Genomic DNA, 25,671 nt, shown 5'->3' with positions numbered 1-25,671 from the left:
GTTACTTCCATTGCTAGGGAATAAAAGAGAGTGACCCATTTTGAGAGCTTAACTTCATGTTTTAAATTTAGATGCAAGTACATGGTACTGGCAAAATATAGAGACCTAATGGATGACTTAAGGTACATGTGTTTAATTTGGTGGCCTTCTGAAGGAATTAACACATCTTTGTTCATCCAAAAGTGAAATTTTAACAACGTTGTTCAGCCACACACCGCTCAAGATTTAACTTCACAGTTAGGAGTTAGCATCATTCAATGACTGACATAAAATGCAGTAGTAGCTCTCATTATCTCTTGAAAAACAGGACAGGTACACACACATTCTGTGGCCTCAGACTCCTGAGTCAGATTTAATCTTTGCCCTCAATTTCAACTCGAATTCAGAGAAACAGACTGAAACAGACACCTTGGGCAGTCAGGGTCCTTCTAATTTCCATCTCAACTTTCTTGTAGCCACTTCAAATTTATTTATTCAGAATGGGTAATATTAGATAAAATCACATTGCTCTCTGCAGGCTTCCAAAATTTGTCCTGAGAATGAAAGATTAAAAGGGACCTTCAAAGAAGATCCTGAGTTACTTTCTGAACAGTTCTAATGAGAGCGATAAGAAACATTCTCATTCCAAATAGCAGAAGGAAGAAATGTTATCATTCCAAACAGCAGGAAGCTAGCAATTAAGTTGCTTTCCAGGAAATGCATTTCTGAAGAATCTTTAACACTGACAGGATCTACACTTTCTTATTGTGAGCAGGCTCATTTGAAGGAGGTTCCCACCTGCTTTTCCTCCTGTTTTTCTTTAAAGAAGAAAGACTGAGCCTTTTGCAGGGTTTTACAAAACAGACTGTTTGCTGTTTTACAAAACAGCCTAATAAAGTTCAGTGGTGGAGACCCTAAAGAGTCCATTGAGCTTCTGCAGAGTTGAGGAGAAGGCACTCATTATGGAGAGGGACAGAGTTCCAGACAGAACTACTGGGAATTCCAAGTTGGCTAACTGTGGACCATGGTAAGTTTAGGACCCAGCATACTGACCACTGACTGTTCTGGAAGCCAGTGTGAATTGGAAGGCTCCCCTGCTCCTAACTCAAGGAGCTAGGCATCCCAGAGTTATGTTACAGATGGGATGTGCTAATCCCTATGGTAAAGAAGCAGAGCTTAATTTGGGATGCAGAGACAGTGTGTCAGCTCTCTCACCCCAGAGGCAACAGCTGTGCTGACTAAAGGCAGATCTGATCCACACTATTTCTTCTGAGAAATATGCTTCTTCTTTCTTGATTATAAAACATTTTTCTTTTTTTTTTCCTCTTACACTTACATTCCTTTTCATTTCTTGTTCATAAATGTTCCAAAAAAGACTTGAATGGAAAGCCCAGAGGATGAAGATCAATGCAGTAGGTTTGGTACTTCCTTCCACCCTACCCCAGTAATAATAAAGTAAGAATTTTGTATTCTTGTAGTGAAAAAAATATATTCTTGATAAATGAGGGGTGAGATAGGATAATGGGGGGAAAATGTGTTCAGCCATTATATTTTCACTCCTGATTTCATCTCTATCCAATCCAGTGTCCAACTTAAGTGTTCAACCACTAACCTGCTAAGGGATCATTCCTATGCCTTTCCCAGAAGTCTTCAAATTCCTTGCGAACTTCTTCATCAATTACAACCCCTGCTAGCTGCTCATTGTTCACTTTAACATAGTTGGCTTTTAAAACAAGCTCCAAGTCACAGCGGGCACCCTCGTGGAAAGGTTTCCACCTCTGCATTACCACTCCATACACTGTGATGTCATCTCCTAGAGGTAACAACAAAAATTAATAAAATAACAAAAAAAAAAATCTGACTTGAGACATGTAGACACTTCAGCTAGCTGTAATGCACAATAACATGATCTAGATCCTGTGTTACAGTTAACAAGGTTAAAAAATAATCTAACAACAAAAAGCAAAATCTCCTGCATTTACTGGGAGTCTAAAACAAAGGTAAGGTAGGTTGCTTCAGTCTTCAGTGGTAGGAAGCTGTTATGTCTTTCCACTTCTGTTTAAGGGAGGTGAATGCTTAAAGATGTACCTCTGCTTGTTTCCTTTTTTAAAAGAGAGGAATTCCTGGTAAACTGTAGAAGCTCTTTCAATTAGATTGCTTATACCAAAAAAAAAAATTAGTCAAAACTTATTTGGCTTCTGGTAATCTTTGTGGAGAATGAACCCCAGAACCACTTGTTAACATTCTGAGTAGAGCATGCTGAGAAAGTACAGAAGAATGAGAAAGTAATTTCTTGTGGAAATGTGACTATCTGAGAATTTTTAGTCCACTCTCCATTCATCCTCCTGCCACTGAGCTTCTTCTTTGAATGCCAAGGAGCTTTTTCTACCTGCGGTACTCCTTAGAGAGAGGTCAGGTTTCCTGGCTCTCCGAACCTATGGAGGGGCACCTCATGCTGTGTGTCCCAATCTTCTGGGCAGGTTTGGTGTTCTACACTAACAAGGTTTAATGTACTTTCTGTCTGTCACAACACATTACTTACTGATGCTGATCTGTCAAACAGTCAAGATGTAAGCTGACATGGGAGTGCATGACATTTTCTGGAATGGGCATCAGCTGCCACGCCAACGTTCAGCCTGGAACAGCCCCGTGACAGACGAACACGCCTCACTCGAGGAGCCCCCAGCACTGACAGCCACCTGACAGAGATTCATCTCAAGTGGAAAACTAAAAATGCTTGTGGGTACACACACAGGTAATTCATGCTATATCCTCACCAGACTTGCAGCTGTCCACCAAGTCATCTTCCAGAACAACCACCATGCAACGAGGGATGCTTCCAACAGACAGCCTCTGAACCTAGGGGATGGGAAGGAAAAGCACTTCTTAAGAACTGCACCTTTCAAAAGCCTTTAATTTACAGCTGCTCTGGCCTGTGGTCCTTTCCTGGAACTGAGGTCAGTTCTTGCTTTTTACCACAAAACTAAAGTAAGGATGTCAACGCTGCCCTGAACTTAACAATGAAAGTTTAATGCTGATACTAAAGGAAATGGGATTGAGTATTAAATTAGCAGAAGGTGTTCAGTGCTGGCAGATCTTGTGTGATTTCAATATCTTGCTGAAGAAAGCAAAGCTCACTAAAAGAGGTCATTTGAAAGACCAATCTTTTTTTTTATTATAGTTTGAGTTATTACTAGGTACTTCTTAGATATGTAAAGTTGAGTTTGGGTACTGAAGCATGTGCATGGGTTAGATAACGCTTCACTGAAGTAGATACTGAGTGAATATTTCTGTATTTTTCTGGCATTTAACCATGACTTGACAGTCTGAGATTAAGTTTAGGTGTCAAGGATTAAATCAAAAACAGGAAAACGCAAATATATATTGACAAATGTGCCAGTAACTCCTGTAATTCTTTTTCTTTTCTCCAGGGCAAAGTCTGTGCAATCTTGTCACAGTCCATTTCCAACCAGCAATCTTTCCATTTACACTTAGAGCTTGCAATAGTTTTGAGAGTATCCACTGCACAAGAATAACAGTCAGAAGTACCTTTTCATTCTGCAGCCCAGGTCATACATGCCAGAATTCTAAATGTATTCACTCTCTGGTGCCTGGGAAGGTTAATTCACCCTTGTGTATTACCTAAATGGCCACAGGCAGTTCACATCACTGTCAGTACTGATGGCACATGCACAGTTATTTGCAGAGCTCAGTAGGAAGCACAAGGGAAATTCACTCCTAGTTTAACTTTACTGTTTTTAACAAGCCCACATTGCTGAAAATCCTTCCTACCACTGAGATCTGTGTGTCACACAGCATAACAAAATCTAAGTTATAGAGATTTCCCACATGCCAGAAACAATCATTATGTGTTCATGCAATATAGAGCTTATTTCCTAGAAAGTTTATTCCCTTACTTGTTTCGGTATTCTGAACTTTTAAGACCTTAATTTCTAACTTCACACATTTCTCCTCCACCTTGTCTCTACTTCCACCCAAGGATACCAGCAGAAACCAAACACAAATTCTGGCTGCAGGTTTTGTAAGGATCACATATGCAATAATTGTGGAGTTCAGTATTGGCTGAAGGAAAGAACATTTTCAGACACCATGTATTGACCACACTGCACAGCTACAGCTGGCCCTGGCCAACACTGGGCTAGCTTTGTCCTCAGAACCTGTGTTGAACATCAGCATCATGCACAGGAAGTGCTTAGAGAAAAATGCACCCTTGGTGTTACAGGGATTCAAAGTGGAAGGGAAATTTCATCTATGGAAATTACATCCATGGAAATTTCATCTATGGAACTTTCATCTATTCACTGACTGCTGGTGTTTTGTACAATACTGAATAGAATTACCCAGTTACAGAAGTATGGTCCATGTGTTGGCCTAATTCTTAACTCTTTGACAGGAAATCTCTGACCAATGGGTTACCTGGCTCCTTTCAGTCACCTCAGGCACTTGTTTTAAACAACAGTAGACATCTATACTTTAATACCTTCCCCTTTTGTCTGTTTTTTTTTTCCTTACCTGTTCCTGAATTTTGATTTCTTGATAGTCCCTGCAGCAGGTAGGAGAAGAGGTTGTTCCAGAGAGACACATGAACTTGGTTGAGTTGCAGCCTTCCTCATTGAGGCAGGCTGCTGGCCGGCAGAAGGCGTAGTACTGCTCAAAGTCAGCCCTGACAGCAAACACGTGCTTGCACTTGTTACAGATGTAACTGCGCTCAAACTCCAAAACCTTCACGGAACTGGTGCGGATGACAGTCCCAGTGACAGACAAAAAGTGTCCCACGTCCTTGGATTTAGGGATGTGCTCTCGAGTCAGCTCTGGGCAAACAGGCAAACCTGTTGGACAGAAATATGTACAGCATAAGGCTGTGCTTATCAAACAAGGACTTGCAATGCAGTTAAACAGAAAACATGCCAGACATATAAACAGTAGTCATTGTTATTAGCATTTCATAAACATGATTCAACTATTCATCTGTTGTACCATAAGTCTGATTCACTGTCCTCAGATGGTGGAAATCATCAGACACTGAGCACTAGCTGAAAATGCTGCCAGGTTACTCTCCCACTCTTGCCAGGGGGTGAATAGTCATGAACAGCTTCCATTCATGGAAACAGATCCTGATGTTCTCATATCTGTATTAATTCACGTGTTCCTTTGCAGATGCCATTTATTCTACAACTGGTTTATCTGAATGACAATTTTTTGGTTATGTTACTTAATTGTGGTCCAGTGTTATTCCTGCAGTTAAACAGGTGTAATATTGTGTGAATTCTCAAGTCTAGGCAAACTCACAGTTGGAGAGCATTTGACCTTAAATCCACATTGCATACCAGTAAACCTCGAGCTCAAGGAAGATGGCATAAAAAGAATGTAAAGGGGTTATGAACACAGGCAAAGCAAAATCACTTGTATATTCAAATGCATAGTGACAGGGCACTTTCCACTTGCTCTCCCTTAATTCCACCCCAGCAGCCAGTTCAGTCATGTGCTGATCAGCTCCAGAGCTCACCCATCACTGGGCACCAGAGTGGCTGAAATCCTCAGGAAGACTAATCTCAACAACCTACAAAGTCCTTACAAAAGTAAACGGTCTTGAGATGCTCATCTGAGCAAAATATTGCCTACCCAGAAATTAGTAATGAACTACAAGATCACAAATAATTATAAACTTAATTTCTTATCTTTACTTCCCAAATATTTTGGAATTATTTTCTACAGAGATGTAAAACTACAAATCTGCTAGGAAATAATGTTTCTAAGGGGACCAAAACTATTTGTGCATTTAGGGCAAATATTCTCAGTGACTTTGGCTGGGGAAAAAAAAAAAGTCATACTTATTTCAGTGTTTTCAACCCCAAATTCCTCATTTTTGACATGCAGAAACATTCCAGTTTGATGCTTTTAAGCAACACTTGACTTTCTGCTCTTGTTCAAAGAAAATATTTTTAACAATTGAACTAATTTTAAAAGGTAAGAGAATAAAGTAGAAGAAGTGGAATTAAATAATCAGGAGGAAGTATTTTGTAAAACTGCAAACAATTTTTTCTCTTTGACTCTAATAAAGCTATTTAAATGTTCTACCAAGCCTGTTGAAATTTTCATTCTACCACAGATTTGCATTTCTAGTCAGTTCAGGGGAAAACAAATCCGTTATTTCTCCACCTGTTTTGGCTTTTTTATTCTTAGTTCAGCATTGCTGCCCCTGAAAAAGCTTTGCAAAATGCATCACATCTTACACTAGAGAGAGCTGCAGCACTATTGTCAGGATATATGATGATCATCTCTGTGAATTTTGAAGAGACAAGAGTCTAAATGTGACAAAAAGAGCCTTCATTCTGATCATGCTAGACTGCTTGACAAATTCTTTAATTGACTATGTGCCTCTTTGTATTAGTCACAAAAAAGCTATTCAAAATATCAGAAGCAACTTGGACTTCAGTAACAAACACAGTGCTCAGGCTAATGACAAATAAGGAAAAAATCATTTAATGGATTTGTAGCAAAAAGTAGAAGCTATACAATTAAATTCCTACAATGCTGAAATTCAGATAAAGAACTTTTACTTTCTTCAGTGAACTCAGGGTAATCATCCATTATTAATTACTGCATATCCACACTCCTTCCATCCTATTTTGAACCCCTAGATTCCCTGTCCATATTGGTAGAAAGTATCGAGACTGTACCTTATATCTGGTGTATGCAAAATCACTTTTCCTTACCAAATTCCAAGCCTGACACACAGATACCATCACCAAACTCGTGGTAGTTGCCTGCTGCTCCCACCAAGAATAGTTCACCAGCTTCTCATTCCCTCCTTATCTGACATGGGAATGGGAAGTGGCACTCCAAGATAAGAATCCTGAAGGTAATCAGAACTCAGCACCCACTTAAAAGGCAACAGTATCATGGGAAAATTTGGGCGGAAAAAGGGCTATAGAAAATTTATATTGTTTCTTTAGGTTCTTCTCCAGCAAGCCTTTCAGTGGTACAGAACACTAACCAAATTCTGTGGACAGATGTCATTTTGATCCAGCTGGACCTCTCAAGGATAACTCTCCCTGTTCTTCACCAACTTCTCTCCAGCTTATGGATGGAATTATCTGTGGGTCTGCTGACTGAATTATTCTACCAATGATCAGTCAGGCTTGCTTTTATCAGTTACTAAAACTATTTGATCAAGGGGGCTAATTTTGCCAGAGGTTGATAAGGGACTATTTAGACAAAACATCACTGTGGGAGGAATGATCAGCTCCAGTAAGAGGCTGATAAGAGGAAAAGGAATGTCTTAAAGACACCACTACTCATGCAGAGTACTTCCTTGGAGTCTTTTTTCATGCTGAAGCCCTGAATGATGTAAATGCATCTCAGAACACTAGGAGGAAAGTTTTACCTCATTCCTGCTTTCATAGGTACAGGAAGGTGCCTGAGGTCAAATCTCAGCCATCCTTTTACCTCACACACTCAGCAGCTGTACAAGCTCCTCAGCACCTGAATACCACAGGCTAAATGTATTTCTGATGCATGCATTGTCATTACAACATTTTCATGGAAACTCACTGGAATGAAACACAGGCCTATTTAACAACGTGATTTGTCCAAATTCAAGCTGCCAAAAGACTGAATGATCATAAGCCACTCCACAACAGGGAAGGGGAGGGAAACACAGGCTGCCAGCTCTTGGCTTTGCAGACTATTGCTCCAAATTGTCATAATCAGAAATGACCAGAAGGGATGGTGCCACTGCTGACCCAGTTTCCCACAACAGGCAAAAAAGACATTTCAATCCCAGAACCTGCACTCCACATTTACCAAACCTCAAGGCTACTATAAACTTCCCAATAATAAGGAATAATGATATATCATCTGGCAGTGAAAACATTACTGAAGCCTCCATTATTGATCACGCCTTCCAAGAGTTCCTTCCAATTTTATGACAAGCAATTTTGTAACAGTTAAGCATGAAATTTAACAGTTTCAGACGAAATTGTTACAAGACAACTCAAAATTTAGACTTTGGAAGATGGCTGGAGCCAATAAGGACTGAGTGCCAACTGGCATGTTAGGGAAGGCAACCTGCAGTAAAACTTTGGAACTATTTTATCTTCCCCTAAAACTTTTTTCCTAGGATTGTTTTTTCCTTTCTTCTTCTCTCTACATCTTCTGTCTAAAAGAAATAGTGTAAGACCAGCTGCTGCTATGGCTGCTCAATAAACACTAACGATTCCCTCTGCTTCAAACACGGGAACGGCGAGAATTAAACCGGCTCATTCCACGGCGCCACAACAGCTGGTTACAAAGTAAAGAAATTTTGGCAGTTTCCCTGAAAAGCCAAGTGAGAATAGTTTGTTACAGAGTAGGGAGATGTTGGCAGTTTCCCTGAAGAGCCAAGAAATGCCGGCGGTCCCGGCTGGGAGCTGCAGCCCCGCACTCACCCGAGACCCTGGCGTGCAGGTTCTGCTTGAGGCTGAGCTGCGCGGGCTCCGCGCTCTCCTGCAGCGCTGCCAGCGCGGCCCGGCGCAGCGCGCTGTCGAAAATCGGGAGCACCTCGCTGGGGAAGGCGTTGAAGAACTCGCCGATCTCCATGTTGGTCTCAAAGAGCGTCAAGGCGTCGACGACGACCGGGTAGTGCGCCTGCTCGTCCGCCTCCCTCAGGATGGCCAGGATTTCGTCCCTGTGGTGCTCCAGCACGTAGGACTCGAACACCTGCCCGATGAGGCTCACCTGCTCCGCGCTCAGCACCATGCTGTCCCTGGCTGCCCGAGGAGGCGCTCACACAGCGCCGCTTGCCGCTACAGCCGCGCGCCGGGCGGGAAACTTTGTCTTTCCCTGGGACAAGCCCAGCGAGGAGCCAGGCGAGGCGGGGCGGGGCGCGGCTCCCGAGCTCGGGCAGGGAAACCTCCTCAGGGCGGCACCTCCGCCCCGCCGCTGCCCGGGACCGGGACCGCGGCAGACACCGGGGCCGCGCCGAGCCGCCCGCCCCTCAGTGACGGCTCCCGCCAACCCAGCCCGCCCCGCCCCGCCTGCCGGTGAGAGGCGGGGCGCTGCTCCCGGTAGTGCGAGAAGCGGACCCGGGCGGCTCTCCTTCCCTCGCTCTGCGGGCGATGAGGGCAGGCGGCTCTCGCAGCCCCTTGCCCGGCCCTCCCGCTCCAGCACGGCAAGTTTTGAGGGCGGCCGGGCGGGCGCTGCCCCAAGCGCGTCCCGTCCCGCTCAGCGCCGGGCAGCGAGGGGTGCGCTGCGCTCCCGGCAGCCGAGGCGGGCAGCGCTCCGCGGCCGCTCCGCTCCCCCTCGGTACCTGCAGCGGGGCCGCCCCGCTCCCGCCGCTTCCCACCGCGCCGAGGCAGCGGCCGCAGCTCCCTCGCCCGGCGGGAGGAGCGGCTTCGTCCCCGCCCCTCCACGCCCGGGCCCGGCGCGCCCTGAGCGGGGCGGGGCGGCGGAGAGCGGCCGGGGCCGGGCGGGATGGCTGGCGGGGCGCTTCCCGCGGGAGAACCGGCCCGCCCGGAGCAGGAGCAGGACAGGGGCGGCGAGCCCGGCATGGGGCAGTCCATGCTCCAGCTGCTCGGCCTCTCGGGAACAAAAGATCCGCCTGCGGGCTCTCCTGCCGCTCTCTGCAGCCCGTGGGGAGAGCCGCTGCCCCTGCACAGCGTGGGGGATTGCGAGGCGGGATCAAGGGGGCTGTGGGCAGCGGCAGCCTCGAGGCAGCTGAAGCTGCTTCCTACAAGCTCCCTCTCCACCCCCGTGGGTTACACCTAGAAGTCTAAATTGGGCTTCTTTAGAGTTGCACGACAAACCACCGCTCCGCCTTCTTCATGAGGGCGTAACAGAGTCTGAGGAGTTTGGGGATTTTATTCTTAATGTAACCAAAAAACAGGGTTTGCTGCAGGCTCTAAAGCTTTTGCTTATGCCTAGAATTTACAGTATTTTGAATAGTTTCTCATCTGTATTTTTTTTTTTTTTCCTACGTATAACAACCCAGTGACATGCTCTACAATTATTTGAAATAGTTTGAGTTTTAGCTGATGCTATATCAAAGTCGTGTTCCAGGCTGTTACGATCTGGTTTAAACCCAGAAGAGCAAAGAAAACGAAGTCTCTGTATATCAAACGAAAAGAACTTTGAAGGTTCAAAATATATCCAAAATACATTATTAAAAACAAACGAAGTTAAATGTTGGTGTGAAAAAATGGATATATTTTATTTAATAGTAAAAGAGGCAAAGATAAAAAAAGAGAAAAGAAACAGAGAAGTGTGCATGGGGGATGGAGAGGACAGGAAGAGTGACAGAGGTTAGGTAGAAACATAATGCCCTTCTTAGGGTCCCAATGATTGTCTTCTGTTTTACTTGCATATTTTCTTGGTACCTCTGAGAAGATATTTGAATCTTTTTCATACATTCATTCAAGTCCTGCAATACCACAGAGCACAACTTAACGTCCCCATAGCTTCAAAGTGTTGAGTGATCTTGAAACTTTTCTCCATTGAGCTTCTCATTCCCAGGCCCTCCCATGGTTATCCTGTATTAATGATGATGAATTCTTGATAGGCAATCAAAACAAAAATCACTGTCCATGTAAGATCTTAACCAAAAAGTGTACTACAATAACACCAATAGTTCTATAATAAAAACATATAAAAAGAAATGTACACAGTTTGTATTTTAATACAAAATTTTACAGTTGGTGGAGGGGTAAATCAACACTTCTCAAAGCTAAATAATATCCTTTAGACACCTTATTATCAAGTTATGATGTATGGCTTTAATATGTAAAGTAACTACTTTAGTGCCTTAATAAAACTAAGATAATTAATGTCTAGCATGTTGAGTTTTTTCCCCCTCAGTCCTATTTAAATTTTAATGAATAGGAGAGCTGCAGTGGATACTACACCTCTTGACTACATTATCTTACTATCCGTGAGTTCATCTGAAGAATGTTTGGCCGGCAAAGAAGGGAATGGTCTTGGAATGTTTGGGGAAAAAGTTTGTGTGGAAGCTCACAGGTGCTTTAAATCACATATCAGATTTCACTGAATTGCTACTCCACCTGCTATCAGAAGAGGATTTCTGCATAGGACTCCTGTCTGATGAATGAGTGGGTCGACGTTCAGTTACCTCACCTGCATTGTTTGCAAACACAAACTTCAGCGTAATTGTAGATATTGCCTAAATTCTCACCTGAAGGAAACAGTGTTTCCAGCAAAAGACTGCTTCATAGGGATTATAAAGAGGAAGTGTTTTAACCCCAGATATGCCTCTAGAAGAAAAATACATTTTATGTTACAAAATGGTCCTGTTGTAACCAATGTAATGGATTCAGCTGCAAAGGCACTCCTGAGATCTGCACTTAAAATATAAATTGATCACTATGAAAATTCAAAACAAGCTCTTTCTCTGGCATACGCTTTCAGTGTCAACTTTAATCAGTTTATAGTGCTGGTTTTGCAAGATACAAACCCAGGCTGCTATTTTCCAATAATGACACACAGTTATTGGTGCACATTTGTTAGCAGTTACCTGCCTCCTGGTATGGCAGAGCTGTCATGTCTGTGGATTTCTGGAGGTATCCACGTGTGCTTCCTCAGACTGTGTTGGCAGCCTGAACAAGCAGTGCAGCAGTATGAAAAACAGTGCAGCTTCCTGCAACTGGGGCAGCTGATTTTTCAATTGCAGAGCAAGTAGCAGATGTTGGTATGTAAAGGCAGTGATCAGGGAGTGGTTCCTACAAGAAAAAGCTGAAGTTATTTATCAATTTACTATTATTTAATAGTAACTAGTAACTGTTATGTGCTTAGCTGAGTAATGAAGAAATGTTTGCTCAATAAGAAGTTATCAAAAAATGTTTGAGGCCCTTTCAAAAACCCATGAGATAGCCTCTTTTGAAATCATGATGCAAAGTGGACAGGGAAAAGTAATTGTTTCAAATTATTGGATGGAGACAGTGCTGGCAGTTACCAGCCTGAAAAGCTCTCTTGTCCTGGGCTTGAAACACTTGCCTGGTTTGGCTCTGCTTTCCACTTGGAATAATGGCTTTCTTACATAAACCGTATTACTATTTTTGCTTTGAGGTCCCTCCTGATAGTCCTGTGTGGTGATGAAGACAAAGACTTAACCCTGCTCTGTTTTTCAGTTTTACAGAACACAGTGTGTGCCCTCAATGTGGGTTTGTTCCAGGAGAGTCCAGAAGTGCCCATTAACGCTGTGGTCAGGGTGGTGGCACAGAGTGCAGTTTTACACTGCCAGCAAGGCTGCATATGCTCCATGAGAAGGGCTCATGGATCCCACAGGTTAAGGAAAGGTTTAGACCAGGCAGCATGAATATGGCTGGATGTTCACATGGCTGTGAAACGTGGGCTCCAGACTATGCCCTAAGGTGTGTCTCCTGGCAGCTGATGCTGAGGCTGCCTATGAACTCATGAATCCTTGCACTTTCAGCTTTTTCCAGAATACCAGGTACTGCAAAGACCTAGAACATAATGGCATTGTCATCATGCAAGCTCCTTAATCCCAAAGCTAGATACTGATTTCTTTTACAAATACGTTTTACAGAGTTCTCAACGCCATTTGGAAGAAAACAGAATTTTTCCTAGTTTCCTCTGGTTGTTTTTTGGGCATTTGATTTTTGGTCTGTTTCGGGACTTTTTTTTTTTGGCTGCTTTTTTGGTTTGAGGAGACGGATAAGGCAGTGGTACAGCTGCTGAGTGTGGCAGACATGGCAACTGAGAGTTTCTTAATATTCAGATGCCTACTAGTAAAAATGGGCACACCTTTCACTGAATAGGTAAATGTAGGGATCATTATCTTTGTATTCCTGTTAAGCTATTCATTCCATACGAGAAAATGCACAAATGAAGTTGAAGACGGGAGAAGGCAGCTGATCCCTTGCAAAGCATGCAAGAAAAAATACACAACACTCACTTCAGAACATTGTAACAAAATGATCTAGTGAATTTTATTTTGGGTAACAGCCAAGAAATCTGACATTTTGCCCAATATGGCTTTCTTCTAAAATTAAAAAGTTGCATATACCTACAGTTGAGTCCACCAGCTACAGAAAATCTGATGTATACATTTTTAATCCATGGCAGCATCACCAGAATACAGCTTTCAGTGGTGTTTTCAAGGTGAATTATATGATAGAAGTTTTTAAATGTGCATTTAGAAGATTTTTATATTGTTTATATGAAAACATACAAATTTTTCATTTATACATATAGTACATATAAAACTCCTTGTAATTAGCAAGTATCTTCATCTGGGTATTTACCTTTGTGCATATAGCAGAAAAAGGATGCAGTTAGGGCTTTAGATGAAATATTAAAGTTCAAGACCTTTGTATATGCTAACTAGAACCTTATTCAAATAACTCAAACATATATTTTTCCTGCTTTTAAAAGATAAGAGATTTATCTTAAAAATACATTCATAAAACAAAGACAATATTCTCCCTGAGACTACCAGTGTGAGTTAATTTGTGGTAATCTTTGAATGAAAAAATATAAAAAAGACAATAAGCTCTGGTTTTCTTTATGCTGCAACAAATTTCTTGAGCAATACTGACATCATAAAAGGTATAGATTGGGGAATCATGCTCACTAGCTGAAAAACAGTTTCATATATTAGTTTAAGAAGAAGGAAAAAATTTAATATAGACAAGGGAAGGTAACTAAGTTTTAATGAAAGACCTGTATCTGTATTAATGAGAAAAAGTAGTGTAGTTGGTATTTGTTTTTTTGTGGCTTCTGTTTTTTTCATTTCAGACATGAATTTTATCCAAAGCAAGACTATATGCTCATAATGTAGATTCTTGATTTACACAGAGAGACCTAAAACAATTTTCTAAGTATTTCAAGCATTTGTTTTTGTTAATATTCATAAAAGAAATATAGAACCTGTGGGAACAGTTTTTGTTTGAATTCAATGATAAAATCTTTGATTAGAACTAGGTGGTGAAATCTCATAAGCAATAGGTGAGGAATCAACCCCCCTCCCCAATGAACAGCTCCTGGCTTGTGGCTTTTTTCATCTTCTGTCAGAATCCATCTGCTCTGGAGGCCAGCAGCTACACTAGCTTTGTTTAGCATTCTTCCTTTTAAATGCTAGCCACAGAAGTTTTTTTAAATTGCTACAAAGTAACAGAACTGGGATGCATTAAACATATCCCACCCAAATTGGAGAGAGTGAGAGATATATATTTTTCCTTTTACAGTTCAAGTTGTATTTATAGTAACCATGCAATTATGTTATTTGGGGGGAAAAGCCTTACATGAAATCAAAGAAAACACATTTATAGGAAAAAGGGGGGAAAAGCATTATGTTTGTTCTACCAAAATTTATTATGTAGTAATTACAAAGTTCAAAGATTCTTCATGTTAAATAAAAATAATAGTTATAATTACACATATTGTATAGTACCATGTCAGGTGATTCCAACAAATATAACATGAAATACAGTGCAGTTTCAAATCAGAAAGACAAATACTTTCTCATTCACAGTGTTTGACAAATTACAGGAAAGCTTGTTCACATGAGGGTTTACTTAAGGTCATGCTCTTATAAACAGTCCACACCACGCTGTGCCACAAAGACAAATCATCTCTCAGAACGTAAAGTATCGGGCAAACCACTCCTGGCGTTGTGGGTCGGGGGAAGCCACTGGTGAGGCATCAGTCTGAGGAGGGCTACATTCACAAAGAGAAAAAAAAACAATTATCCTACAACTACGTGAAAAGTACAACTGTTAGGAGACGAAAAAGAAAATCACAGAGTATTCAGTAAGGAACACAGTCTGTTTTTCCATGGATTAATTTATCAGTGTGCCTTAGGATGTGATTTAATGTCTCCCTATAGAATCTGTGATCATCCACTCCATTGGAGAGCATCAGCAGCACAAGTTCAGTTCAGAAGCCACATTAGAGGGTGGGCAAGTAATGTTTTGGAAAACATAATTTTAAATCTCATAAAGAGCTGTAGTTTTCAGGAAGAAGAAAAATAGTTTTCTTGGAAAAGCATGACTGTAGAAGGTCCTCTTTTAGCATCCTTTTCCTGTGGTAAAGTTAATTTTGAAAAATATGATGTGAACATCATATTTGTGGACATGTGCTCACAAAGACTGGCTGGCAACTGAACAGAAATACACACTTTTGTAATAATACCCATCACAAATATCACTAGCAATTGTTCATGCACACACCTGAAATATGCCAAGATACTAGAAAAAACAAACTGCTGTGCTGCAAACAGCATTTGGCTCCTCTTTGAAAACTTAGCATTCTCACAAAATGAGCAGGAAAGAATAATTTAAATTTAACTACACAAATTCCTTTATCAATAAAAATTGGTAATAAAATAATTTCTACTATAGGATAATAGAGAGCACAAAACATTTTAGAGTGTAAACTCCAGCATCACAGTCCATGGGGTCATGCACATGCATGTTTATAGATACCTGAGCATATTCATGCACATAACATGCACAGGAAAAAACATAGCAACAGTACTTTTTTTTTAAAGAAAAAGGTTTTCTTGAAAAATATTGTTTTCCCTTATCTATTTTAGATTCTATTATTTGGTTCCCTTTATAATTAGCAGTTGCCAGGTATGTGATCTGTTGCATTAAACCAAAGGAGAGAGGAACCACATTTGTGGTTTTACATTTCACTTTAAGTTGGCAACTTAGAGGTGAGAGATCAGCATCTGCTAGATTCAAAGTACAGCACTTCAGTGCATTGAATATGTGGGCATATCAAGATACAAGATTAAAATTCTGCCTGTAAAATGCCATTTTTAAGTTATTCAATTCAGTAGATTATTTTGTGAGAGAATTACTTGAGACTTTAATGCTGGTTGTGATTACTGGAAGCTCAGCATTAAGCACCCAAGCCTGTACATTTCCTGTTGCTGTAGTAAGGTTACTCCTATGAAACAATTTCATATGCGTGAGGAAAGAGGAAACACAAAACATTCGCCTAGCACGAAAAATAATTTTTTTATATAAAAATCATTATGCTATATTACTAAATAAACAAACCTTCGTGCTAGTATCAATTCCTAAATGAAAACCAGTAAATAACACAAACATCTAAAACAATTGTTCATATATGTAAACAATTGGAAGCACATGAATTCTGTTAAGGTATTTATAAAGGTTTTCAAAGTTCAAGGCTTAGGAAAAAGTGAGAGACTACTTCACATTTCTACAAGGTCTACAATAAAAAGGAATACTATAAAGAGGTTATAATTATAACGTAAAAATTAAAAACGCTGTAAGAGTACTTGTACCTCTGAAAGGCTGATAGAGCAAGTGGGATTCAGCTCAATAAGAATGCAAAATTTTCCAAAGTTAAGCAAAAAAAAAAGTTTGGTGAGGCAGTGCTCACCTCAAAAACGTCTTGGGCTCTTTGGGTGGCACTGGCTGTGGTAGTGGTTTGCTGCTGCTGAACTCAATATCGTGGATGGGTGAGTTAGGAATGGGGTCCAGGCGGTTTGGATGTCCATTGCCCACCACTCCGCTAGATTCCAGAGCACTTAGATTGGGGACACTCACAAACCTGTTTGTTGATTTATCGTTCTTCTTCTTTTGCTGCATTAAAAATAACAAACGTAAGGAAGGCTTCTTGCACCGGGACAGATGAGGACATTGGCTAATTTAGAAGTTTTAGTGATGGCTGGCTTGGAGGTTATTTTGAAGGAGAGGAATTGGGATAGATTGGGCTCTTTTTCCAGTTGTAGTCTTCTGTTTGCTTTGACCTGAACACCACAAATTTTCACAGAAAAATCGAACTTCTAATCAAAATTATTAGGTTATTATGATTTAGTGTAATAATCAATGACTTTATCACATGAGTATATGATCTTTCAATATAACATTTGGGTTATATTGAAACATTGGTTCTATTTAAGCATGTATTGATTCTATTTAAACATTGGAGATTGACAATCTTGTGGGAAATTTCCTTTCAGTCTGTTAAATCTTTCATGTTTAATTAAATCTTTTCTTCATATCCGTGAAACAGCCCGGCTATCAAATGCAATTACAGCAAATTTAAATGATAAAAAACTGGGTCTTTCCAACACATTTCACTCCATCACTGAGGCACATTTTGGTAACTGGACCATAAAATCTAGAAAAGCACCTACACTTCTTTCAGAGCAATTACACCCTCTCAGTCAGCAAAGCATTATAGCAGAACAGCTAAAGATTAAAATATTACTGTACAGAAGTCCAGTTTCTTTCGCAAAGAAAGGGCCTGGCTTTGATGCTAACACAGCTGCCACTTCTAGACACCAGATGGCACAATTGAACGTTTTTTTTTCAATACTCTGTACTTCTCTTGACAGTATTTCAAGGGATTCAAAATCTTTAGGAAATCTATTTTTATTTCACTATTTTACATTCCAGAACACATCACACAAGGGATGAATATGGCTCAGTGATCCTCTCTGTTTTTATAGATATTTTAATGCAGAAGGATGTTTCAAATAATTTTATCACTTTTCTTTTTAATGGCTGTCTGACAGGACATGGTGTGTCTTTTCTGACTTCTATCACATTTTTCATGTCCACAATAAAATACTAAAATTCAAAGTGCCTTATTTCCAAAAATAGGAGTTTTTGACATACCCAGAGCAATAAAAAACTTCCTTGCTCAAAAATACAATGAATTATGTATTATTTATATCTATAATAAATAATTACTTTCAATTACTTATATGCAACCCTAACAAAGCAGCTAGGAGGAAAACCCCTTAAGGGCTTATTAACTACATATATGTGAACTAAATAAAATGAAAGAGAAGTGGAAACTCGTGTTTTTTCTATATAATATTTTCTAGCAGAATTCCACCTGAAACAGGAGAGCTGTTCTATTTGAGGGTGGGCACAAGTTCAGCTGGAGACAGAGTCCTATGGTTTGTTTGCACTTTCTTCTCTTAAGCTCTCTGCTAGCTTTGATTTCAGTGTCTGACCTCTCCAGTGTTGGCAGATGCAAATGATACTAATTGCAGACACATACTTGTGGGTGTGTTTGTCAATACACAATTGAAATACCCTGACAATCTAACAGAAAGCTGTAATAGAAAACAGTGGGTTTTAAGCATCACAGTGAATGATCATCAGCTACAAAAGATTAAACTAAGATTGTCCCATACATGTCTGCTGTAGTAGCTGAAGAGACAAGAAATAAGAAGAAATAGTTTGGTGAAAGTAACTAACTGTATGTAAAATACACTTGCAGGACAATATCTGCTGTAATTAAAACAGTGTGTTAAACAAACTGTAGTTAAATCTGTGTGCTCCACAGGTGGCTCGTTTCTGGAAAGTGCATGTTATCCACGTAAGTGCTTAGAAAAATAGTACGATTTATATAATATTCTCTATGAAACAATCTATGCTTGAAACAGTCAAATCTGGAGAGAAAATTGTGTGAATTGTTTCCATGAAATTCATGCAAAGTATTAAGAAATTTTAGATGTAAGAATGTAATACTATACTAAACATTGCAGAAATTAGAGTAGCTCTAACACATACTGCAATGGCTGTAATTTCGCATTAATATGCAAAGCCTGTAGTAACTCATAACTTGTCTTTTTTTTTTTTACAAAAAAAAAGAAAAGAGAATCAGAATTTCAGTTTCTTTGTAATTCATTCTCCAATAATACAGTATGTGCTTTGAAAAAATAACATAACATTGTCCACAACTCATGAAATGACAGCTCAAAATGTACCGGTGTACAAGACACTTCTAAAGTCTAAACATTTTAAGTGATAGATGCATATTATAAAAATATGTGAATTATCACTATGGAAATCTGATGCTGAAGTACTTTTCCCAAACACTTCAGATTTCACACAAAACATAATGTTATATACTAAATGGTTACATTTTACATCTTTATTAATGGATGGTTCAGACAGACTTCCAACATTTTCAAACAACCATTGAAACTGCACCTGGAAGTCCTGGTATTGTCTTGAATGGGCCCAAACTAATTTCTTTTATGCAGTTAGCATAAAAATTAGGCATCCAGATAAGGGGGATTTGCTGAGCTTATGAAAATCATAGGAGAATGTTGACATTTTGCAGCAGAGTTTGTGCAGAAGTGTGAAATATGCTGATCTGATGTGAAAATGCAGTAAGGGTGGCTAAAAAACACAACCTGATCTCAAATAATGGAGTCAGACTTCCTTCTAAATAACCTGAGCCTGAACCTTGATCACTGAAGCTCCTGAGCATCAGAGCCGCTCAGGTTGTGCCCCTTGGGTTTTAGCCTGCGCTTCAGAACCTTCCCAACTTCTGTCTCTCCAGCTTTCACTTCCCCTTCCATGCAAGTGAAATAACCTATGGGATATCACAAGGAGGAAGGAAATGTCAGAGGACTCACTCCTGAAGTGGTGCAAAGGAGGTACCTTCTTACACCACCTATTTAGGTACTCTATCATAGTCTCTATCATAGTCATATTCACATTCCTCGAGAAGGAATGCTGCTGGCTCTTGAACTCGCAGGAACGCTACCATGTCAGTGTGTACAGTAGCCTTCCCTGGCTGTTATTCAGCAGGATGGAGAGAACTGGCAAAGGTTGCTACTGAAGTGCTTTCACTTGCATAGGTGGTGACAGTAACTGAGAAGGCTAGAGACTGACTTCAGTCTCCTGTGGCCTCCATGGTCCATACTGCTTTGCCATTCCACTTCTCCAATTTTACTCTGTCTTTCCCCCTTCAGATTCATTTCATGCCCTTCTCATGTGCTTCCCCTTCCTCTTTTCACCCTTATTCCCTTCCTTTTACTGTCCCTTCACCCTGTCTTTCTAATACTCTTCTACTCTGAGTGCTTCCCAAAAAGTGCTAAGTGCCCTTGCACTTTCCATAATAACCAAGAAAAATTACAAAACTAAAACCAGTTAGGGGTGTCACTGCTCTCTGTTGCATGATACAGTTCTACCCTCTATTGCCTGTCACTTTTCCATTTTAAATTTGCAGTTTTGTGATAAGAACCTGTGTTTTATGTCACATATGTCAAGCAAACCAGGGCAACAGCATCTATGTATCTCTCAACAACACAAAAGAAACAAACCTACACAAAAATAAGTAGACAAATGGAAAACTATGTTCCTTGTTTTAACATGTCTGTTAAGAGTGATTTATGTATAGATGCAGGCACACACACATAGACATATCTTTTCTTTTTACTGTATCTTTAGATTTCTATTTCTTTACTTTAGCAATGAAGTCCATGGAACATACCTTCACCAATGGATTAATAACACCAACATTAGGGCTTGCATTAAACATTTTGTTGTAGTTAGTCTCCCTGTTTACTAGCTCCAGCTGATAGAACTTTTTGTCCTCCTAAAAAGAACAACAGATAGAAACTCCTTTTTATGCATTTTCAATCAGTTAGTGGCCAAATCTGCCTGTAAAATGGTCTCAAATGAATTTATGATTACATTTTCAAATAAACTGATAACTCTAAATATTTAATTTCATGTTTATATATCGTTATGTAGAATGATCTAAATAATTTCTATTTATGCAGTTCCGTGGTCCTGAGAGTGAGCACAGCCTACTGGATAATGTACTGCAAAAGACTCAGTATAGTTAAATTCTGATATTTACTCAATTTTAATTTCTTCATTCCTTCTTGCTTCTTAATTGGGATCTAATCAGACTAACCCAAGGCAGGGTGTTGTGCCTGAATTTGGGAAGCTCAGTGGGTCAGGATCTTGGTCTTAGAAACCTCACAGAAGAAACTACTTCTTATATGGCTTACATGGCTGCCTTGTCCCAGGATTGGAGGCAGGAGACATCTGATACAGCATGTACCAAAATACTTCTTGTAATAATGTATTATGCTTGATTTTGGGAAACACTCTATCTAATTAGTTTTACTATTATGAGTCATTGAAACCAGAGGAATAATGTGTCAAAGAATATGACTAACATGCTAGCAGAATTGGTTCTTTAAATACATTTCACACACTTTGAATTGGATTAACTTTTGTATTTGTCAAGATATTACACCAAGAGAGCATAGAAGTCTTACAATCAATTTCTTTATGAGTTGGTCCCGCTCTGCAATTAGGTCTTTCAGTTCTGAGATAAGCTGCAAGTCTTCTGGTCTTGATTCTCTGTTTTTATATTTTTCTTCCATTTCTTCTAAACTTTATAGAAAAGAAGAATATCCCCTTTAGCCTGATCCAGTGTTAAATGAGTGAATAGTCACATTTTTGATAAGTACAAAAGACAGTTCAGGGAGTAAAAACAGAGGGTGACTTTCTTACCACCTTGAAGGAAATTAATTTTTATGTTCTCCTTCCACTTTAGATAGTTAAGAAACAAAAGAAACAAAAAAACCCCAATAACTGTAACTTTTGCTCCAGCAGGTAAGAATTTAGGGAACATTCTAAAAACTTAACATCCTTCCTGTGCATGCATTTTTGGAAAGGGCCACTTGTAAGTCAGTCTAAAAATAACACATTCAAAACCACGGCATCTTCCTCAGTTCTTGTGGATCATACTAGAACAGAAGATACCCAAGAACACTGAAGACTAATTGGTAACTAACTCCTCTCCACAAAAGCTACTTAGTACCATTAGAGATGAAATAAAGGAATGAACTGCAAAACAAAAGGAATAACACTTGGATATTAGGATATCTAATGTAACAACTAATAAACATTTGGAAAAAAAAACTAAGAGGAAATTTGAAATGTCTGGTGGGAAAGCATTAAAGGAGAGAAGTGAAATAAGCCAACTGAGAAAGGAATTGTACAAATAACCACATAAATACCCCTTTTACTTAAAGAACAGGTTTTGAAGACATGACAGTTTCAAGTTATTGTGTCTCCTTTAAACTAACAACATGCTCATGATGCTAAATATAGTTTCAAAAGAAAGTACTTAAATATGTCTCTCACATATTCAGCCCTCATGCAGATTAGTGAACCAAGTATCAGAAGAGATTCAGGAAATTTAACAAAGTTACTGAAAACAAGAAAGGAAATCCCAATCAAACTCTGAGAAATGTATGAATTAAATTGAATCTAAATCAGGTCAAGCCGAATTCCACAAGAATTAAACAAACTGTAGACACCTGGAAGCAGACCTAATTTTTCACTTCAGATAAATATTTTCTCTTCAAAAGCAACTATGAGATTTTACCTTGATTTGCAGCTGAAAAATGAGTTAATATTAAATGATATAGATAGTTTAATAACCTTCAAATAACCTGTACATATTCTGAGGAGATTATATAATGTAATTATATAAAACAATATGAATGAGAACAACATGATTGTTTTTACTTGCAGAGAAGGCATCTGACTCAGCAGAACAGAAATAGCCTCAGGTGGCTTAATTTTTGTGCATACTTTTTATGCTGGGTTAAGCTATTATACATAGATACCCAGAGTACAGTAGATAGTTACACACAGCTGTAATTTTATTTTCAGGTATTTCAGAGAACTGAAGTTTTTTTCTGTTTCAAACAGATAATTTGTAATTTTAAGACTTTAGTTGTAGAGCCTAATTGATGACACCCATTCTCAAGCACTCCAAGACACGTTCTCCATTCCACAAACATTCATGAGGCCATGCTTTAGTTAATGCTGAACCTGGGAACAGTAACTTGAGAAACACCTGCGTAAAACTTCTGTGGGTTAGTGAGGGTGTGTGTGGGTTTTTGGGTTTTGTTCTGGCTTTTTGTTTTGGGGCTTTTTTTTTTGGTTTTGGTTTTGTTTGTTTGGTTTTGGTTTTTTTTAAATTTGTTTGCTTTCCTACATAGTTTCCTCTTTGGACAGCTTCTTGCTTCAGTGTGAACACAGAAATAACACACTGAAAGGCAGGTCAGGGCACCCTGGATGATGCTTGCTGATTTTAGGCCAGGGCTGCTTCCTCAAAGCTCTAAATTGAGCAAAAGCAAGGAGCCGAAAACCAGCTAAATTTAGAAAACTCCCTGCCATTGAGAAGCAAACAACAGGAGGTAGCTTACACTTAATTTATTGAATGGCAAGGTACCACATTTATCAGGGCATAAGAGCACGCATGCGGACAAGTACAAGGGGGTGAAAACTAGAATTTTATAACCATTTTATTTGAAAGCAAATTCTGAGGGCTCATTATCCAGAAAAAGCTAGATGCATTTTGGCTTTACTGTCCATTTGTAACTGATACTTATTTAGAAAAGCTTCCTATCAAAAACATAGAACAAATTTCTTCTCTCTGCCATAATTCTTCCATGCTGCAAACACAAACTCCTTAGTGACAACTTTGTGGCAGGAAGCCCTCAATGTGCTATGAAATCTGAGCGAGAAACTGTGACCAAATGGGTAACACCACAGAGACAGAGAATGAAGGATGTGGAAGACAGGAAAACACTGGTTGGTGACATACTATTACATCACTTCTGCCACCGTTAGGTGGTCTAATCCCTGGTGGCATTTTGATTCAGACAAACTCTTAAGCCTCTGTTATTGTTATGCTCATACAATCCACATCAGACACTAATTTTCCTTATGCTACCAAACCTGAAACCTGTTTGCATCACTCATGCTACAATCTCACATCTCAGTAGTCATAAATACTGTACTGTTTATGACTTGTAGAAAAAATTATTGTGTTCTCAAAACAGATGTATTGAAGTTTGAGAAAGAAACCACTTGAAATACTGCTTTCTCCAGTTTTCTAGGAACTGCACAGATTTAATCTTTCCTACCTGAATTTTTTTTGTCTCAAATCCTTAACAACTTAGCCCACTACATTCCCCTAAAGATTACAAAATTGTGGTGCCTAAAGAATGCAAGATTAGCTCCCATACTTTATTGAGGTATTTCTACATTTGCATCTCTATAGTATCTTCAGGACTTTATGGACACCAGAATAAACTATTCACTCAAACGCAGCTACATACAATTCTTTTTAATGCAACAAAACTTACGAAATTTGTAAAGCTGAATTAATTTCCTTGAGCAGCTCTTGGGTCTTATTAAAATCTGCCAGCATGCTTTGTTTCTCTCTGATGTGATCTGCTGTCAAGACATCCAGCTCTTTCTCATGTTTCTTGCTTAAATCTTGCTCATGCATCCTGTTTAATTTAGTTTTTGTTAAAAAAAGAGTTATTCTAAAATCAGACTTTTTTGTTCATCATGATTTTCTGCCATTCTTCTAATGGCTCTTACATAATATCAGTGAACACAGAAAGAATTACTGATTCATCAAAGCCTACTACTTACTGTTCTCCAATCTTCTAGCTTATTTCATGGTAAATGCATCTCCTTTAATGCTTTTTAAAATAAACAAACATAATGAATTTGAAAAAAAAACACCAAAAACACCTGAGGGAACTGCTACTAAAATATGCCAAAATGTGTCACCGAAATGTCACTTAACTGCACAGCATAGTCACTAACTCTACCAATAAAGGGCAGAGCTTTATTAAAGAAGACTAAATGATATGAAACATGACTAAGAGGACACATTTAAAACTGCAAACAGTAATTTTTTTAAAGTAAAACGGTAAGTGAAACAATACAGGTTTGAATTTAGAGTGGAAAAATTCATACCTGATCTGTTGGTTGGATTCACTGTGTATTCTAAGAATTTCTTTCCCTTTAAACTCTAATTCCTTCGTCAGTGCACTTATATTTTCATGAAGATGCAGAATCTCTTTGTCGAGTTCAGCTATATGATGGTCTCGGTGTCTCAGTTCATCTTGTAGATCTGATATTCGGCACAAAAATTCTTTTTCCTATGATATAAGTAAAAGCAGCAAAAAATATTTTAGATAGACTCATTTATAGAGGTGATGCTTGCAATACTTGCTTTTGGAAGAAAGCATTTAGAAGAATTTCCCATCCAATAGACATTTTTTTCAGTTTTTGAAGCTGACATAAATTATTATCAAAGCAAAGGGCTTTTTTATTGTGTACAAGTACAAAGAAAGAAGAAATCAAAGTTATGTAATAAGTGATTTCCACTTTCAAGAATACATGATTATCACTGCCTGTTAAAATTGGGGTAGCTCATCACATCTTCCTTTTGCCCACACACACAAGAAAAAAAACAAGTATCACTAAGATCCAGGGTCTGAGCACTTCACTTTCTCTGCCTCATCAGCATACAATCCAGAGAAACATTTTTCTCCCTTACAGACCCATTCAATGGGAGAAAATTGCTCAAGATGTATGCCCTGCACAAACAAACTGATTCTGAAGTCTCCTATCTTACAACCATAGGTCATAAATATCTTACAGCAGAATATGTGTTAAAAAGTTTATGTTATATTTATATTGTGTCCAATAAATCAAGAAAAGCCTTTCTTTTTTTGCATAAGAAATTCCAATGAAGTTAATATCTGGGAAAGCCAGCTGGAGCCCATTCTAATGACTTTGATAATGCACCTCCTTGTTTCAGAAAAGTCTGTAATGAAAATAACTTTTTCAGAGTTTTCTATTTCCATCTATTTCACTTCTTACAGTTTCACAGTGTTTAATAACCATATAGTTTGCATACAGAAAATCAGCAGACATTCCAAAGTAGTTTAATGTATAATTGTGTTTTGTGCCTTCATGTCTCAAGCAAATACAAATATGTCCTAGTGCACCAACTTCTTAGGGCACCTTTTAGAGCAAACAAATACAAATACTTATCTCCCTATAAAAAGTCTAGATTAAAGTTATAAGAAAA

General features: G+C 39.2%; 2 protein-coding genes across 2 annotated transcripts in view; both read right to left on the bottom strand.

The window, feature by feature from the left end:
* The window catches only part of MCM9 (minichromosome maintenance 9 homologous recombination repair factor), a 46,699-nt gene extending 37,958 nt beyond the window's left edge, over positions 1 to 8,741 (bottom strand). Inside the window, exons 1-4 of the mRNA XM_058801926.1 lie at positions 8,430 to 8,741; positions 4,513 to 4,829; positions 2,757 to 2,838; positions 1,592 to 1,792 (exon numbers count right to left, since the gene is read on the bottom strand). Of these exons, the coding sequence (XP_058657909.1) occupies positions 1,592 to 1,792; positions 2,757 to 2,838; positions 4,513 to 4,829; positions 8,430 to 8,739 (910 nt within the window). The 5' untranslated portion in view covers positions 8,740 to 8,741. The remainder of the gene's footprint in view (positions 1 to 1,591; positions 1,793 to 2,756; positions 2,839 to 4,512; positions 4,830 to 8,429) is intronic.
* Positions 8,742 to 12,972: 4,231 nt separating this feature from the next.
* The window catches only part of FAM184A (family with sequence similarity 184 member A), a 73,998-nt gene continuing 61,299 nt past the window's right edge, over positions 12,973 to 25,671 (bottom strand). The window contains exons 13-18 of the mRNA XM_058802178.1: positions 24,549 to 24,733; positions 23,924 to 24,070; positions 21,032 to 21,149; positions 20,233 to 20,337; positions 16,369 to 16,571; positions 12,973 to 14,670 (exon numbers count right to left, since the gene is read on the bottom strand). Coding sequence (XP_058658161.1) covers positions 14,589 to 14,670; positions 16,369 to 16,571; positions 20,233 to 20,337; positions 21,032 to 21,149; positions 23,924 to 24,070; positions 24,549 to 24,733 — 840 coding nt within the window. The 3' untranslated portion in view covers positions 12,973 to 14,588. The remainder of the gene's footprint in view (positions 14,671 to 16,368; positions 16,572 to 20,232; positions 20,338 to 21,031; positions 21,150 to 23,923; positions 24,071 to 24,548; positions 24,734 to 25,671) is intronic.

The sequence above is a fragment of the Ammospiza caudacuta genome, chromosome 3 (assembly GCF_027887145.1).
Source record: "Ammospiza caudacuta isolate bAmmCau1 chromosome 3, bAmmCau1.pri, whole genome shotgun sequence".
NCBI lineage: Eukaryota > Metazoa > Chordata > Aves > Passeriformes > Passerellidae > Ammospiza > Ammospiza caudacuta.
This window is presented reverse-complemented; position numbering and strand designations above follow the sequence as displayed.